This window comes from Typopeltis vanoorti, chromosome 6, assembly GCF_054136105.1.
Source record: "Typopeltis vanoorti isolate ZY-2024b chromosome 6, IOZ_Tvanoo_1.0, whole genome shotgun sequence".
Taxonomy (NCBI): domain Eukaryota; kingdom Metazoa; phylum Arthropoda; class Arachnida; order Uropygi; family Thelyphonidae; genus Typopeltis; species Typopeltis vanoorti.
In genome coordinates this window covers 23050100-23069131 of record NC_143554.1, presented here as the reverse complement: position 1 = coordinate 23069131, position 19032 = coordinate 23050100, and the positions used below count along the sequence as shown (strand labels likewise).

Here is a 19032-nt window from a genome sequence, read left to right as displayed (position 1 = left end):
CTGTTGAATCCCAAACCACGTTGGGATTAAGGGAAATGCGAACTATAGATACTGCAGCTCAGTCAGTTCATTTCTCAAACTACCACCATCTGCCTATCCCCCATACCAGTTACCAGCAGATCATAAGACAAACTTTTATCCCAGTGGCAGTCATCATAAAATAGAGAGCAATAACAATCTCCATTGTATCAAGCCTGAAATTAAATCATGTCAGTCTGGTTTAAGCAGGTCTCTAAAAAGGAAGTTATTCTTGCTTGGATCTATTCATAGTCATTGTACATATTCCTTTGTATTGAGGGGTGATAACATGCATGTGTGCAAGTTGTAAAGTTCCAGAGTGACTATTGTTCACATTTTAATTGGGTACCGTTGTTTAACCAATAAGCACAGTTGCTATTTTAGTCAAATTATTATTGTTGTTGTACAGGCACCTCCATGGAGTCTGAAGACTCATTGTGGGAGACTCAAACTATCCACACAATCTATCATACTTCTCCTTGAACCCATTAACGGATAAAGCACTCACAACTGACTCTGGCAACCCATTCCACTCATTTACAGCTCTTCAAGCAAAAAATCTATTCCTCACACCTCCTAACCACACCTTTATTCAACTTCCAGGGATGACTCCTTGTACTGTTCCCCTCCATCCAAGTGCTGAAACATCAATCCTATCAATCCCTTGCATCAATCCTATAAAACCCTTTAAGCAACTTAAATGTTTCTATCGTATTCCCTCTTTTTCTGTTATCAACCAACTTCTGCAATACAGACACCCTCAATCTATCTTCATAGGGAGCATACCTGTTAAGAAATTACGTATCCTTCTGGAAGCATCATGTTAGCAACATTCCAAGAAACTCTGGGAACATCATCAATAGGTGGAAATCACAATAACACCTCATAAAAACACTCAATTTTTGTAGAGGAGTGTATCAGAATGAGGAGAACCTGATGAGGAGATATTTTCAGAACTTAAAGATCAGGGAGTGATGGGTGTGAGGTACATCCTGATATATAGGGGTGATCACCTGGTTCCAACCAGGAACATTGTACTTTCTTTTATATGCACAAGTGCATGCTGTTCAGCTTGCACTTGTGCATATAAAAGAAAACCACTACCAAAAGTGTGTACTTTATACAGACTCATTGAGCTCTTTACAGTCTATCTCCTCTCCTATGTATAATCCACATCCTGTGCTGTATGAGGTGTTGCACCTGTTGAACAAAATGAAGACCATAATAAATTTAGTTTAATCCTTTATCCAATTATGAGCAAACAAAGTTTGCACCTGAAAATATCTTCTAGGGCAAGGTAGTACAACACCGGGCAACTCATAGCAAAGGTGGACCAAGCTAACATCACTCCTATCTCAGTATCTCCCATAATGCAAAACACATCTCCTTGCAGATATGTATAATGTTATGCATTAAGGAAGGGGCCACTACCCAGACTAGTTTTGACCTTTATTGAGGTCTCTTCAGTGGGAGCCAGGCCCAGAGGTGGAGATACCAGGCAGAAGCAGTGGCAGGTCATTTTTTCCTATAGGAATTGCCAAACGGTGTGCCACCTTTTTATTAAATTATTCTGGATTTAGAGAATGACCTGCCATTGCTTCTGCCTGGTATCTCCACCTCTGGGCCTGGCTCCCACTGAAGAGACCTCAATAAAGGTCGAAACTAGTCTGGGTAGTGACCCTTCCCTTAATGCATAACATTATACATATCTGCAAGGAGATGTGTTTTGCATTATGGGAGATACTGAGATAGGAGTGATGTTAGCTTGGTCCACCTTTGCTACGAGTTGTCTGGTGTTGTACTACCTTACCCCAGTCCTGAAGATATTTTCATGCACAAACGTTTTTTGCTCACACTTGGATAAAGGATTAAACTAAATTTATTATAGTCTAACCAAGTGAAAAATAAACTTTCAACATCTTTCAAAATGAAGACCATTACTTTTGATGTTCAGTTGTGCTGGATTCTCAGCCATATTGTATTAAGGGAAATGAGACCACAGATGCGGCTGATAGATCAACTCGTACTTTCAGTGCCATATACTGATACAATACACATCTTACTATTTGTCATATTTTGTGGAGTGCCAGCACTTTGCACAAGAGGAATGAAATTTTTACTCATCTAAGCAAGCCATATATACACTCAGGCAGATGTTATCAGACCCAGACAGATTGCATGATGTTTTTAACCCTCTACAAAGAATTAATTTGTACAAACACATTTGACTGTAATTTTGTTTATACATAGATAGTGCATTGCTTAACTTAATTTTTGTGCATACCTATTATTTACTAATTTCTCTTTGACTATTTATGTACTGCTGTAATTTGATTTATATGTAGATACTACATTGTTTAACTTCCTTTTTATACATATATTATTTACTAGGTTTATTTTTGTCTGTTTATGTACTGCTTTATCCTTTGACTTTGTGTATTGCTATAACCTTGCCATTTGCAGATACTTCATTGCTAAACTTAATTTTTGTGCATGCATATTGTTGGTTAATTTCTCTTTGACTGTTTATGTACTACTGTAACCTTGCTGTAATTTTATTTATATGTATATACCATATTGCTTGACTTGATTTTTGTACATACGTATTGTTTAGTAGTTTGACTCTTTATGTATTTCTGTAACCTTTAACCTGGGGTATTGCTGTAATCTTTGCTATTTTTGTGCCAATAAACCATAAACCAACCAACCAACATTCCATCCTACTATCATTTTCTGTCAGCCATGTCTCACTAATGCCAATAACCTTTAGTCAGGATGAACTAACCAATTCCAAAAACTCTTCTCCCTTGTTCCCAATTCAGCTGGCAAAGGCCCACCACTATCCTTATGCTTTATACTAACTATCCCATTCTGGTTTATTGCCAGTGGTACTAACTTAGGCATTATATGCACTTTCTTATACTCAACGGTCTCATCTATGTACTCTCTTAACAGCTTCCCTCCTAAAAGCTCTAGTTTTCCTGATTTTGCACATCTGCTTTCACTTCATCCAACAACACTTTTTTGTCACTCTGAACACCAAATCCATTCAGATGCAAACCAACCTTGTGTGAGTCCTTTTATTCATCAAACTCACTCCGCACATTCACAAATTCCACATCATTCCTCCTGCATAACCTATGCATCAACTCAATCGCTATTATGGCCCTCCTTCTGAGCTCAACATTGTCATACCATAGCAGCAGGCTCACTGTCTTAATTTTCTCACCCTTTTCTTTTGCCACCTTCAGTAACTCTTTCATGCCCTCCCTCATACTATACTTTTTTCTTTTCAAATCATTCATTCCAGCCAAAACAATTCAACTCTTTCACTTTACCCTTTTGCATTCTAATAGCCTCATTAACATTGTTAATTTTTGCACCCAGGAAGCATGATTTTGTTACATATTTTGTTACACATTTACACAACTTATGATAGAATTGCTGTATAAGACTCTCTACTTAATTTTTTTCTCTCTCTTTGTCGAGCATTCTTCTCTCTTTTCTTGAACTCTTCTTTCTTTCTTTCTTTCTTTCTGTTCTTGGCTGAACCACTCACCAGACATTTCTTTCACTCCAGCTCACATTTATCACTATTTAATCATTATAATATTCCATTGAGCACCACCATCTGTTTTACTTTTCTTTTCTATTTCTCTGTTGCATTTATTGCATCCTTTATTTTTGCTCTTGGAAAGTTCGATGTAGTAACCCCTGTCATCTAATGCAACTTCAATTATCAAATCACCACACCATGTTACTTCTTTTTCTTATATTCTAATTTATTTATGTTATTATTCATTGATAACTTAGAAATTTCTGTTCTTTCTTGCCTCTTATTATTCTCCTAATTTTTTTTTCTTCTCTTAGTTTTAAGTGTTTCTCTATTTTTTCTAACTCTTCAGTAATTCTAATAATTCCATTTAATATGGAAATTTTTTGCTTAAATTTTTAAACTATCTTACTTTAACATTATGTTTTGAAATATCGCCGTGGGCGTGGATGTTTGTGTCTGTAGAAATACTAGTGGTGGTGGTGGTGGTTGGCGGTAGATGGCATTGGTGTGGTTGCAGTCAGTTGGTAGATTGGCTAGTGGAGAGCTGTAGAGCAAGTGTCCTCCCTCGATGAGTCCTTGGACTCCCTGAAGATGTCAAATAATAATAATAATAAATTATCAAATGTAGTGAATACAATAAAATCAAAAAAAAAAACATCATATCTTAGAAGAGATTTAAATTATGATTCACATTCAAAATAGCCTGAAACCAGACTCCCAATTATCTTCATTATCTCCATTAAACCTCTTCCAATGTCATTGTTGTGTTACATAATAGTTTTCCTAAAATTGAGCTGCTTGGCACCACTGCTATCAACCTCCTTTTTTGAAAAACACAGTAGCTACATAAAAATTAATTCTGTATGAGTAAAGTTTTTGCTTACATATCATAGGTGAAAATCCCCCCCCCCCCATTTTTTTTTCTATAACTCTAGGATGAACTGTGTTAATCATGGACACAAAATTTTCTATGTCAGAGAAATTACTATTCTAAAATTTGAAGATATAGTTATCATGCTTATACAGTAATGCAGGTTTAGGAAAAATCTTGTTCAGGAGATGTTCATATCCATAAAATAGTTTGCATAAAGTAAAACAATCAGTTTAGTTGTTTGTTTTTTTATTCTTTTTCAACAGAATGACAGTCTTTACATCTCTACATTTTGAAAGAAAACTCTTTGAACATTGCTACCATATCAGTGTTTTTTTCCTAGAAATTTGGGGTTTTCATCCTGCATACAGACTAATCAGTCTTCAGGACTCACGCAATTTACAGAAAAAATACTAGTGTGGTTGTATGCAATAGATGGTGTTGGTATAGATGATGGAGACAGATGGAAGTGGTGGAGATGGAGAGTAGTAGAGTAGGTGCCCTCCCTCGATGAGTAAGGACTCCTTGGAGATGTCATGAAGTGACTGGGAGGTGTGATTAAGTGACTTACAGATGAGAATTTCCTCATGAGCAGAAGCAGAAATTCTGTACTACTGAATTAAAAGTCTCACTGAAGCCATTAGTCGGAAGGTATTGGTAAAATTTTTAAGCTACTTCATTCATTTGGCAGTGTGTCATACCCAGAAAAATATAGTTTTCTTTCAGCTATCTTTCCAAATGGTTACCAGATTTTTTGCTCTTGTGCCCTGTTTTATTCTAATTTTGTGAACAGTCTGGGAGATCTGCCTCCCATCATTGTGAGAAACATAAAAAAACATATGAGCAGGTGAGCAATAAAAGAACAGAGTTGTATGAAATGTGATGTATGGAGACTTGATGATCTGTGGTGTGCAAGATAGGATGCCAGAGGAATGTTTGCCTGAAGGAATGATAGAAAGTGTGGCTATGGCAATTAAGCAGGGTGGATGAGATGATTGTGATGGTGGGCACAAATGACTTGAGAGGAAGTGTAAATCGGGTGGTGAGTGATCTAATATTCATGCTTGAGATTGTACAAAAGAAAACGCAGAGAGGAAAGATTGTGTGTGTGTGTGTGTGTGTGTGTGTTACCCAGGTATGATGATAAATGGCAAGCTAAGCAGAAGGAGCAGTAATAATGAATAGCATAATAGTCAGAAGAGAGGATTGGAATATGTGGATGCTTGGAGGGCATTTGAGGACAGAAAGGACCTGTATGCGAGAAACCACTTGCATTTGAATGAGGAAGGGCATATGGAGAGAGATTGCTGTTTTCTGAACGAGTCAGTGTGTCAATGCAAGGAAACTAGAATTCCCAGGGTGGATGGTGGCAGGGGTGGCCTCTTGTGGGAATGGATGCTTGGGAGAAGGTGGACGACATCAGGTAACACTAAGTCCAGTGGAGTCTGGAGGGGATAATGAAAGGTATAGAAGCAGGGACATTTTTATGCTTTATACCAATGCAAAGAGTATCCAGAATAAAGGAAATGAATTGGTGGTGCCGATAACATCAGCCTAGCCAAAGATTATTGCGATCTCCGAGATGTGGTTAACGAAAAGATGATATAATAACAGATATAGAAGTAGCAGGGTACAGCGTTTTTCGGCAGGATAGGAAGGGAAAACGTGGTGGTGGAGTACTGCTTATGATAAGTGGTGACTTATGTCCTCTAAGAGTGGAGGCTTTGGAAAGCAGTGACACTAATGGTTTTGAAAGTGTATGGTGTTGAGGTAGAGGTGGGCAAGACATGATATTTAGTGTGGTGTTGCTACAAGCCAAGGAGCACAGAGAATGGGGAGCAGGAAATGTTTAGGCAGTTGAGCTTGGCAAGTGCAAGAAGAATGATTGTAATGTTAGATTTTAACTACAGCAGTATAACGATAAAGAGCAGAGGCTATTTTTCTGGCGGCGTAAATTAAGTTAAGAGGATAATAAATCCTGGATGCGAAAACTCGGAGATCGAAATCTAAGAGTTTCATGCCAAAGAACTATCGGCGAATCCAAGCGTAAGTCAACACCTGGGTGGTACAACACTAGGGCAACTCAGTGCAAAGGTGGAGCAAGCTCCATCACTATCCTTAATATTTTCTCATAATGTAAAACGCAGCTCCTAGGAGATGTATTATTGTTTTACATTATGAGGAGAGGTCACTACTCAGACTGGTTTCGACTCTTATTGAAAAAAATAATAATAATAAATAAAAAGAAATAATGAGGGATTTATTATCCCCTTAACTTAATTTACAGCAGTATAAATTGGGAAGAGGAAAATGCATGTAGTAATAAAGGAATGGAATTTCTAGAATTCTTGAGGGGAAAATGTCTTAGGCGACATGTAATAGAGGGAACAAGAGGTTCAAGAGTTTTGGATTTGGTCATAGCATCAGAAGAGCTGATAATAACTGAGATGACATCTCTCCCACCAGTTGGAGAGAGAGAGAGAGAGAGAGAGAGAGTGACCATGTGGTTTTGACTTGGAAGATGAATAGACATGCAGGAGTATCAAAGAAAAGGGAACCTATGTGGAATTATAAGGTGGGTGATTATGATAGTCTTAGATATTGACTTGGGGCATTTCCATGGAGGGTAGAATTGGAAGGCAGGATATTATTAGTGCTTGGGAAATTGTGAAGGAATATTTGTTAGCAGCAATAGTAAGCTGTATTCAATGAGTGAAGAGGTGGATGACAAACAATATCAAACAGGAACTGCAGGTGAAAAAGAGGTTATAGAAGAGATATAAGAAGTGGGTGGAGAGAAGGTGCGTGAAGAATATAAGACTCAGGCCAGGAGAGTGACTAGTATGGTGAGGAAGGTGAAACTGGAATATGAGAAGAGATTAGTACTAAGATCTGAAGAAAATCCTAGGGAATTTTTGAACTATGTGGCCAGTGGGAGGAGAAATGATTGTGGAAGAATGACATTGTTGGATAAAAATATGCACAATTAACTGACATAATACACTTCTCCACATAGCCTTAGTTGCTTTGGCCATAATCCAATCATCAGTTCAGTCTGCCCTGACTGAATGCCAACAATGGTCAGTTCTTTACTAATATTTTCACTTTTAATATGGTGCTTCCATTGATAATATGGTAATGCCAACTGTTCACTTCTATAATCTTAATCAGAAATCTCATATTTGATCTTAAATCTTTGTTCAGATTTATTTCTAACCCACTCAGATCCATAAATTAATATTGGTTTGAACACTGTCTTATAAATACAGCTGGTTTAGTGTTGTGACCAATATCTTCATTATTCTCATTCCATGTAAATTTATTCAGTTGACTTCCTACCATACCAGCGTTTCTAATTCTGTTGTCTATTTTCATATTTTCCATCTTTACTAAAAATTCTGCATAAATAGTTGAAATGTTTTACTTGTTATATAGGTTCTCCATTCATGGTGCATTTGATGCTTTCATTGTTTCTGCCTAACAGTAGCAGTGGTTTTGAGGCAGTATGGTGTGAGATAGTGAACAAAAAAATTCCTTAGTTGGATGTTGCTATAGACCTGTCAATATAGATGGTAGTGACCAAGACGTGAATAAGCAAATTAGCCAAGTAAATAAGAAAAGGGTGACCATTATGGGTAATTTTAATTATGGCAATATAGATTGGTATGATGAGATAGCAACTGGAAGTAAAGAAAATGAATTTCTTGAGTTTTTGAGGGCCAACTTCCTCAGGCATTATGTAACAGAGGGCACATAAGGTTGATTGAGGGTCTCTTATTTGATCATCTCATCAGAGGATGTCATTATAAATGAGGTGCCAAAATTCCCTCCAGTTAGTGGGAATGAGCATGAAGTAATTACCTAGATAGTTATAAGCCATGCGAGGACTTCTGTCAGAAAGAGGGTATATGCAGAACTACAAGGCTAGTAATTATGGAAAATTTGGGAGACAACTTGCAGCTGTAGCATGGAATGAGGAGTTAGGTGGAAAGAAGATCAGTGTTGCTTGAGTGCTATTCAAGAGCTGTGTAGTAGAAGTGTCTAAATGTATTCCAAGAATCAGGATGCCATCCTTGCCATTCTGGGGTGATGTAGTAAAAGCGCTCTTTTTAATTTGCTTTAAAAAACGGTTCTAATTCCTTGACAGAAAACCTTAGATCCTGTTTCTCTTGTTGCTCTTTCTAAGAAGGTTAAAAAGGTAAGTGTGAAATGGGTGAATGAAGAGATTAAGCATGCAATACAGAGGAAGAAGGTGTTATGGAGGCAACATGAAATGATTGGTAATAATCAGTTCCATGAGGAATACAAAGAACAGGCAAGTAGGGTGACTCAGTTTGTAAGAGTAGCAAAAGTGTAGTAAGCTAATGAAGCTAAAAATAAAATAAACTAGAGAGTTCTTTTGTTATGTAGCCAGCAGAAAAAAAAAAAACAATGCTTTTGGTAGGATGACATGGATTTCAGAAAATGGTGTAAGAATAACTGCTGTGGAGGATGCTGTCAATATTGTTGAGCAATTAATAGGTCTCTCATCTTTGTGAATGTAACAGCATGCAGAATCAAAGAAGTGGAAGGGGAGGAGAAGAGACTGACTGCATGTGAACAAGAGGTATATATGGAATTGAATAAATTTGATGTTAATAAGGCATTGGGACTTTTATCATCTGATAATGGATGTTATCAGGACTCTCTCTGGATGTCATCTGCCACTCTGAGGTGAAATAGTAAAAGAGCTCTTTTTAATTCCTCCTTAACAAATGGCAAATTGTATGGCTCTAACTGCTTGGAAGAAAAGCTTAGCTGCTATTTCTCTTGTTGCCCTTTCAATATCAAAAAATCAGGAGAATATGAATCTATAGCTGAGATTCTTCACCCAAAGTGTCTGCATTACCTTTTGGGATCAGCAACAGTGCATCCATTACGTTCCAAGGTAGACAAACGGTGTGTTCTGTATCTACCTTTCATTTTCTGGATTTTATCCCATACAATTTTTCACTAGTTCTTTGATTATTTGATGAAGTAAATTGGATTCACGATTTTTTTTTTCTTCACTCAGCCATCTCAGATAATGTGATTTGGCCTGAGCATGTTTAAAAGCTATTAACTTTGTTCTGGTAAACACATTGGCAGGGTGTTGGATCCCAGTGCTGGAAGACAGGCTAGTAAAAAAAAGATTCAGAAGAAGTAGAGTGAAGAATATGAGAAGAAAAGCAAAGAAAAAGGGGAAGAATGAAAAGAAATGAAATAAATGGCCAACCATCACTGGTTGATCACCTCCATCATGAATAGGTTCTCAATGGGGAGGGAGGAGGGAATGATAGTAGTAGTGTTCTCAGTGATATCACCATGGGTTTAATAAAGGGAAGTTATGTTTTACCAGTCTTCATATATATTACAACAAGGTGTCAAATATCATGAACATGGGAGATGCACATATAGTTGTATATTTAGATTTTACAAAGTCCTTTGATAGATTGCCATACAACAAGTTCGTAATTAAATTAGAATGGATGAGGGTTGAATAATAAAGTAATGCATTGGGATGGAGATTGAGATATGCAGGTGATGCAGAATTATGAGGAGAAGAATTGATATGGCTTAACAAGAGGACTTGAATAGACTGGGTGAGTTGGGTTACTAGTTCAGTGTTGCACAGGTTAGGTTTCAAAATTTGGTAGGTACAGATATGATACAAAGAATTGATGGTGGGTAAATTTTGAATGTGATGAAAATAATGAGGAAGAGATATGGGATTGGTAGTGTTGAATAGGACCTGATGTTTAGAGGTCACATTGCTGAACATTGTGAAGATATCACAACAGATGATGATGACAGTGATGATAGCTCTTTTATATAAGGTATCGACTTAGCCCCACATATGGATTACAGTGTGCAGATTTGCTCAACTGGATTTTATGGGATGAGGTATATTGGATAAGAGGCAATTGACAAAGGCAGTTTCTGGTCTCTGGAATATAAGTTATGAAGACAGATTAAATGGATTCTGTTTGCATAGCCTTGTAAATAGGAGGAGCTGAAATATGATTAAGACAGAACAAGAGGTCATCCCTTCAATATATAAAGGTTACAAGGGGGTGAGGGGCAGCTTGTTTGCATGCATTTCACTCACCAAACACTCCATGCAGATTGTTTGCATTGAGTGTCGTTGGTGAGTGGAATGCATTGCCAGAGAAAGAGTATTCTTTCCTTTAAGGTTACATGGTGGTCAGCATTTATAGTGAAGAATTCATGGTGAAGTGAGGCAGAGAACGAGTATGGTTAGTACAGAAACATTTGAATGCGTGGCACACTTTGGTGGTTGTCTTTGTGTGACAGCCCATGATGAGTCTTATATCCATGGAGGTCTAACATTAATAATTTATATATATATAATTTTGTTTGTTGTTGTCATAATTGGACCATTGCTACTGACAAAATGATAAAACATTGCAACCAGACAATTTTAAAGACAAAATTAGGTAAATTAAACTTACTTTTATACTACAAATACCAAAAAGAGCTGAAAGTTCTATTGTTATGATCATAAAACTTTCCTTACTTTTAATTATTTTGTAATCATATTTTTTATTTTTAATATATTTTCAGACCTGTCCAAAGATTATGACAGTTTTGTTCAATTCCAAAAAATGTTAAAAGCTACAACATTTCACTCAAGTGTCATGGAGGATAGGGAAGTGTGGAGAATATTAAAATTGAGTGAACAGACTGTAAGCAAACATTTGTGTAATGGAAAAGTATTGTAGACGTTCAAAAATTTTTATCGTGATATTTGAATCAGATAGTTCTTTGTGGTATTGTTAACTATTATATTTATTCAGTAATGTAGTAGTTATTCAGATATAATCACAATACTCTTTTCTTATAATTTTATACCTATAAATTTGAGCAAAGAAGCAAGCTGTGAAAATAAAAACTAGTTTGATAATATTTGGTAAGATTTGTAATCTATGGATATTGTCTTCAATATGAAGTAGTTATTTGTAAAATAAATATATCTCCCTCCCTCTTTGGTTTTCTTTTTTTTTTTTTTTTTTCTGCTGGAAGATAAAAAGCAAATGGATGAAGAGAGAGTAAGGAGAGAAATATTCAAAAGTAAAAAAAAAAAAAAAACGTATTATTATTATTGCAAATGTTGAGGTATAAAAGAGATGAGATGATTAATTTGAGGTGCATGACAGCATTTATCCAATGTTGTCACACTCCTCCAGTTAATGATCTTATTTCTTTTATATCTCAACATTTGCAATAATAATAATATTGCATTTATTTATTTATTTTATTTTTATTTTTTTTTAGATGTATCACAAAAATTATCCAATATTAAAGTCTCCTTGACTCATTCGGTATAAACAAAGGTTGAAAAGACCTGGGTTCAATTTCCGTCCATGATGTGAGGAACCTATATCTGGTCTTTTTCAACTAAAGGTGAGTTAGCCAGTCTCATATGGAGATAGAGGGTTTTTCATTCTTCAGAACAGGCAAACCGGCCAAGAGAGCACATGTAATTGACAGACAAAATATATATTATATATATAACTGATAGCTCCATGTTGGTTTCATAAGATGGTACTATACTCCAGATATGGGACTCGCGGCCACTGTATTATCATCACATGTTAATTTATTAATAAATTAATTTATTTATTACCTAATATTGCAAGTTATTCTTCATGTTTGGATATCATTAACTTTTATTTTTTTTGTTGTTTTATTTTTTGTTGTTGTTGTTGTTTGTATGTTTAGATCACTCCATCACACACAACATTTATTTTAAAATAGGATAACTCCTTTTTTCCACATCTCTAATTTTTAGAAGAGTTAATTATTTTCATTTCTGCAGTAGTGAGCAACAGTGCTGAAAATCTTTCAGAAAATACTTGAACAAAGAGAAATTTTTGACTATGTATGTTGCAAAATTTAATTCACTTATGTAAAATATAATACCTTCACTAATACTAAATATTTACTGGTATATATGCCCAAGGTTTTAAGATCAAATACTTTCCTAGATATGATGGAAATGAATTACAAAGAAAGACTATGATGGCAAACGATTCTTTGCCTAGGCTGTATAGAAGGAATGGATGCAAGTTTAAGGACAGATTGTATTTGTACAAGTGGGATGGCCTTCACTTGAATGCACTTGGCATCAGGCATCTTGAAAAATTATTAATTGATATGATACCCAACACAGAGAGTCAGGGAAACTGAATTCTGATGAGAATTATCATGGGAATCTGTGTGTAAGAGCAACAGTGTTAGGTAACTGTGTTAAAAATGGGAATGGTTATTACTACAGAAATGATAATATGAAGAGAGAATGATTCTGTGTTATTTGGTTCGGACCTATGAATTATGTGAAAAGATGTCTGCACAATTAAGGAACTAGATAAGAACAGAGATGTGCAGGTTGTCGAACTGTATCATGTAAACTGCAGACAAGAGTATACAAAAGAACATGCAGATAGATTATTATGTCTGTACACAAATTCTAGGAATATCAGTACAGTACCATCTTATGAAACCAAGTTTGTTGCCTTGATTAATATGTTGGGACCTCAGATTGTAGACATTAGTGAGACCTGGCTATCAGAATCAGACATACTAACTGGTATTAAGTGCAAAGGGTACAGTAATTTTGAGAAGAATAGACAGGATAGGAGAAGAGAGGGTGTACTGCTAATGATATCGGATGACTTGAATCCAGTTAGTATTGAGACCTATGATTATAGTACTATAATCATAGGTCATAGGTAACAGTATTTCATGTGGCAGTGAATTTAAAGCCATCTCCAGTGTGAGGTGGAATCTAACAAGATCAGATACTTGGTTGTTGTTACAAACCTGCTTGATCAGTTGCTAGTGACAAAGAAATGCATCACCAAATAAATAAAACTGGCGAGCATTGCTGCTGCAAATCTATATCTTCTCTAGTCAGAGGAAATGTTAACTTAACATGTCTTTCATCACCCAGTGAAATACCACCACCTGAAGTGTGGTTGCAGCCTTGTTTCATTGCTAGAACAAGGGGTCCAGTTTCTGTCCCCCCCTATTCTTCCTACATGCAGTGAGAGTGATACCCTTAAAGACATACCAATATTAGTGTGGGGGCCTGGAATCCCCTCCCCCAATAAAGAATACAGCAATAAAACAGTTTCGCAAGCCAGCCACTTGTTAGTACACGGGACCAAACCAAGTAGTAATGAACCTGGAAACTTCCTGATCAGCTAACAAAAAATCCTACAACCATCTAATTTGCCAGAGTATATTTGTAAGTCTGTCACCTCTCACTGCATGTCTCCACTTCCTTTTTACCTTTCCTCACCAAACACAATTAACCACAACTGAAATGCATTTAACTTCAGATCTCAAAAATTCTCCCACACAAAATAGTTCAAAAATCTCACAAAATACATCAAAAATCCAACAAAAGCAATCCAACTAAACAACCCATCAACACTAATTACACGAAAACCTATTAACACAAAAAAAAAAGTTTCCACATCCACTTCCCCAGCATTCATGTCCTAAATAAAATATAAATCATGTTCACCACTACCTTAAGTCACCTAAACTAAAACTACTATTCCTTTCAGAACCCCAACTTGCAGCCTCAGCAGCCACTGTATACACCTCAACTGCCTAAACTACAAAAATGCACAAGGATGGCACTTGTGACACCTGACATACCATGCCAGAGACTGCAAATTCTTGAATCCCACTATTTGATCTGCTTTGGCTCAAACTTCTCTACCTGTGCCCTTTTCATATCGCTCTCCAAACTCCATCAACCACTCTGACCTCTACAACTTTTTCTCTCCAAAGCTCGACTTTCTGCAGTCTACCCCAATATTGAGGCCATCCTTTTTGGGAACTTCAGTGTCCACAACTCATATTGGCTCCCCCTTCTCCAGTTTCACCAATCAGAAGGCAGGGATGCTGAGGTGTTTGCCATTAGCAATGACCTATCCCATATCATCAATCTTACCATCAGAATACCAGACAATCCCCTCCAATTTGCCAACACACTTGACCTTTTCCTAACAAGCTCCCCTTCCAGGTATGCTGTCATTATCAGTTCTCCTCTTGTTAACTTGGACCACAACTTCATATGTCTCCTTTGCCACAGAACCTTCACCCACCAGTTCACAGTCTTGTGTCCTTTGGCACTACAAGGCTGCCAACTGGGGGCACCTCCATTACTTCTATTTCTACTTCCCACGGTATGACTACTGTTTCATTTCTTCTGATCCGAACAGCTGTTCAGACCAAATAGCAGAAATCATCCTCACAGGAATTGAAGGCCTTCATCCCTTATTCCACCTGAAATTCTCAGCCACCATCCAAGCCTTGGTTCTCAGAAAAGTGTACCAATACTGTAAAAGGAAAACCTCTACTTACCAAGAATGGCTCAAGACCAAAACTCCATCTTCCCACATTGCCTATACTGCAGCTCACAACAGTTGCAAAAGAATCACCAGCAAGTACAAGTCAAACTTTGAAAGGGCCATATGCTGCAAACTTGTCTCCTGCTCAAATGTCAAATGCTCCTTCTCTTCCCTTGCCAAGGCCATTGGATGAAACTTCTTCCCACCCAGGTTTCCACCACTCACATTACGATGGTACTCTAGTTACCTCACTTAAAGACAAAGCCAACTTACTGGCATCACTCTTCTCTTCCAATTCCTGCACTGATGACCTGGGCAAAGTTCCCTCCACTCCACGAAGAATGGCTCACATAATCTTCCGACAAAAAGAAATCCAAAATATTCTTAATAACCTGAACACAAACAAGGCATATGGTCCTGATGGGATCCCAGTGTTACAAAATTGTGCCCCAAAACTAACACCTATCCTGTTCTGCCTCTTCAATCTATCCTATTCAACTGACATTTTCCCTACACCATGGAAACAATCAATCCCAAAGAAAGGTGATAAAAGTCAATCAGCAAACTACCATCCAATTGTCACTTTTGTTCTCTTAAAAATTATGGAAAAGGTCATTAACAATCAACTCTTGAACCACCTAGAGACATGCCAATTAATCAGAATCCAGCAGTATGGATTCCACCACTCGTGATTACAGCTGATCTTGCTTTCACCACCCCCCTATGGACTAAAGCTATGGAGAAATTTGGCGAAACTCACGTTGTTGCCCTCAACATTTCAAAGGCATTTGATTAAGTTTGACACAGGGACCTATTCACCAAACTGCCGTCCTATGGTCTGCCTTCCCCACTCTGCAACTGGATTGCCAACTTTCTCACCGGTCGCTCACTACATGTTATGGTGAACAGCTTACTCTCCTCAGATTTCCCCACAATTACCAGGGTATCCCAGGGTTCTGTTCTTTCATCCACTCTCTTCCTCTTTTATATAAATGACCTGCTGTCACAGACTTCCAGTCCTATTCATAGCTTTGCTGACAAACAGTACACTCCATTCCTCCTTTTCGTTTAACAAACCTGAGTGATCAAGTATTAGAATCCTCAAGATCTACCACAACCAGGGATCTGAACTCAGATCTCCTAACTATATCCCAGTGGGACAAGGACAGCCTTATAAACTTCAGTGCCATCAAAACTCGGTTCTGTTTGATCTCTCACAAGAAAGGGCTCATATCACTCCCCCCTTACCTTCAGTAATATTGAAATATCCAAACACAATCAGATTTCTCTTCTTGGACTGACTTGCACCTCTTATCTTTCCTGGCACAACTATAGCTTCTGCAGCCACCAAAAAACTTGGTGTACTATTTTTCCACAAGACACCACATCACACCTTTACAGCTGCTAACTCTATGCGGAGCCCAAATCTGTCCAGCTATGCAATATTGCTCCGATATTTGAGGTGATGCACTAAAATCCTTTCTAATATTGCTCGATTCTATCCAGAAGAGGACAATCTGGCTAATTAATGATCCCTCTCTAGATGTTCAGGTTCTGCCTTGTGCCTCTTCTACAGATACTTTCATGGACAGTGCTCTGCTGAATTAGCCACTATTATTGCTCTATTCTACTATAACACCAATCATTAAAACAAGAGCCACTGCTAACCAACACCCTTTTACAGTCCATCTTAAAGCTCACTGAACCAACTTCACTGCCTCCTCTTTTATTCCATCTACTTCTGCCTTTTAGAACAGACCTCCCCCACTCTGTCTTCCCTTGAAATTCCCCACGACACTTATTATGCTAATTTGCCAATGCGTGTTATTTATATTCTCCCTTATATTCCATGGATTATAGCAGTAACCCCTTATATATATTTCTTTAATGTGTTTCATCAGTATATTTGTGACCTAATATACTGATGAAACATTTCTTTCTTCTTCCTATAATGTATAGGAAGAAGAATGAAATAACTCCATTCCTCTTTTTCATTCTACAAACCTTTCAAGGCTCCAATTATTCAATCTTTGATTTTCTTTAACTAATATCTTAAACAGAGATCTCCTTACCATTCTTAAATTGGATGAGAATAGCAACCTATTAAAACAGTCTTATTTCTTAACTCACTTTACCCCTTCTTACTTCTGATAATATTCAGTCTTAAAGATTTCTGTATCAATGCTGGGATATTCCAGGGCTTTTTTTTTTTCTCTATTCATTAACAACTTTCTCCCACTCACAAAACCACAAACCTAGCCCTTGTTTGACTGATGACAGTAGACTATTCACTTCCTGTTTTTCGTGTGACTAACTATGTAGTACTAAAGTGTTTCAAGCTGTAAAACCTTCTATAACACCAATCTCTTAAACAGTGATTGATTTCTTTACCGTTATTCAGAGAGATGAGAATAATCAATTTAACTTCAGTGCTACTAAGTCCTGTCTTATTGCTTTTAAGCAATCTCTCACTTCACATCCTCTTTACTCTGAATAACAGATGACTTCATATACTATTCAGATCTTCAGTTAGGATCAGAATTTTCTTGGGCCAACACCTCTAACCTTTTGTGTTACATTTTTATCCATGATCATCTCATTCTTCAAAAAACTTGGTATTTTCTTCTGTTCAAAACATTACTTCTCACAATACAGTAACTCTGTGTAAATCTCCAATCCACCCAACCTTGGAATACTATTGTTGCATCTTGCTAGTTCACCAAAAAACCTCTCTTAGAATGTGATAAATCACTTTTTTTTTTCTTTTTTACAGATAGTGTAATGTCTTTCTGTGGACATTTTGTCCACAAGAAAGACATTACACTTGGTGCTGATCCCAACTTACTGAATGTACTTTTCATTCTCCTCTTTTATTCTCTCCTCTGCTTGTGATACCCCTGTTTGTGGTTGAAGGTCCCTCCCGCTGGTGGAAATAGCCCTTTCTGTTTGTATTGTTTTTCTGTGCTTTCCTTCTTGTATTCTTCACTCTACTTCTCCCGAGTCTTTTTACTGTCCTATCTTCCAGACCAGAATCACTGAGATCCAATGTAATGCTTCCATGTTTGCTTTATGGTGTGACTTGTGAACATTCAGAAAGGAGGATCACAGTAGCCTTGGAATATTTTCATCTCTACTTAGGCAAGGGGTGGGTTGTGTGTGTGGGGGGGGGGGTTCCTGGATGGCCCAGTAACAATCGCTCTCAGCTTGTAGGGGGTTTGCCTGTAAGGGTCAACAGAGATTCAGTATGCATTTCCCTCCCCCCTGTGGTCTGGGGGACTAGATAATATCATTTAGGAGATGATTAAACATCTGTCGTCACCATCTACCATGAATCAGCTGCTGTACCTATTCAACAGAATTTTATATGTGAATGATTTTCTGGATACCTGGCAAAAGTGATTATTATTGCATTTCCAAACCAGAAAATGATACACAATCGTCAGTAAATTATCACTCAATTGCTGTGATCAGAAGCTTGTATAAGATTCTGTAAAAAATGGTTAACTCTCATCTTTTATGGTTTCTGGAGAGAAACAACTTTTTTTTTTTTTTTTTTTGTTTGTTTGTTTGTTTTACCAGAACACAATCTGGCTTCTGAAAACATTCCTCAAAACTGATCATCTAGTCTGACTGGAAGCATTCATTAGACATTTTTATTTCTTAAAATGTATAGTTTTCTTTAATGTGGAAAAAACATGACACTGCCTCAAGTTGTGGAATACTGAAAGACTTGCACAACTTTGTCTCAGAGGGAACCTCTATTTTTATCAAAAACTTTATATCCAATTGAATCTTTCAAGTCCAAGTGGGAATATCTCTCTCTCTCTCTGACTATACTCAAGAGGATGGAGTACTGCAATGTTCCATTTTAAGTGTCACGTTTTCTGCAGTGAAGTTGAACTCAGTAACTGAGCAACTTCCCCCATTTGTAATTAATGCCATCTCTGTGTCTTCTGTTATTCGTGCAACATGAGGGTCATAGAAAGACAGCTGTAGCAGGTTACTGACCATCTTTCAAAATGTCTGCTTGCAAATGGGTTCAGATTTTCTTAGCAGACAGCTGGTATGCATTTTTGCTGCAGATATGGTCTTCACTCAGACTCAGAACTCAGATGAGGGGCAACTTTAATCCCAGTTGACTTTTAGGACTTCTAAAATGTTTTTGTTCACAAACCAAAGAT

At 37.2% G+C, this 19032-nt stretch overlaps 1 protein-coding gene across 5 annotated transcripts in view; it reads left to right on the top strand.

Annotated features, from left to right (window-relative positions):
- Window positions 1-19032, top strand: part of LOC150105337 (uncharacterized) — a 409874-nt gene that overhangs the window by 272955 nt on the left and 117887 nt on the right. For all 5 annotated transcript variants that reach the window (XR_016548478.1, XM_090394715.1, XM_090394718.1 and 2 more), the window contains one exon: window positions 11049-11170. Coding sequence is in view for 4 of the 5 variants with exons in the window: in XM_090394715.1 (XP_090250841.1) it covers window positions 11049-11170 (122 nt within the window). In the remaining variant the exon portion in view is untranslated. Of the gene's footprint in view, window positions 1-11048; window positions 11171-19032 lie in introns of those variants that run through there.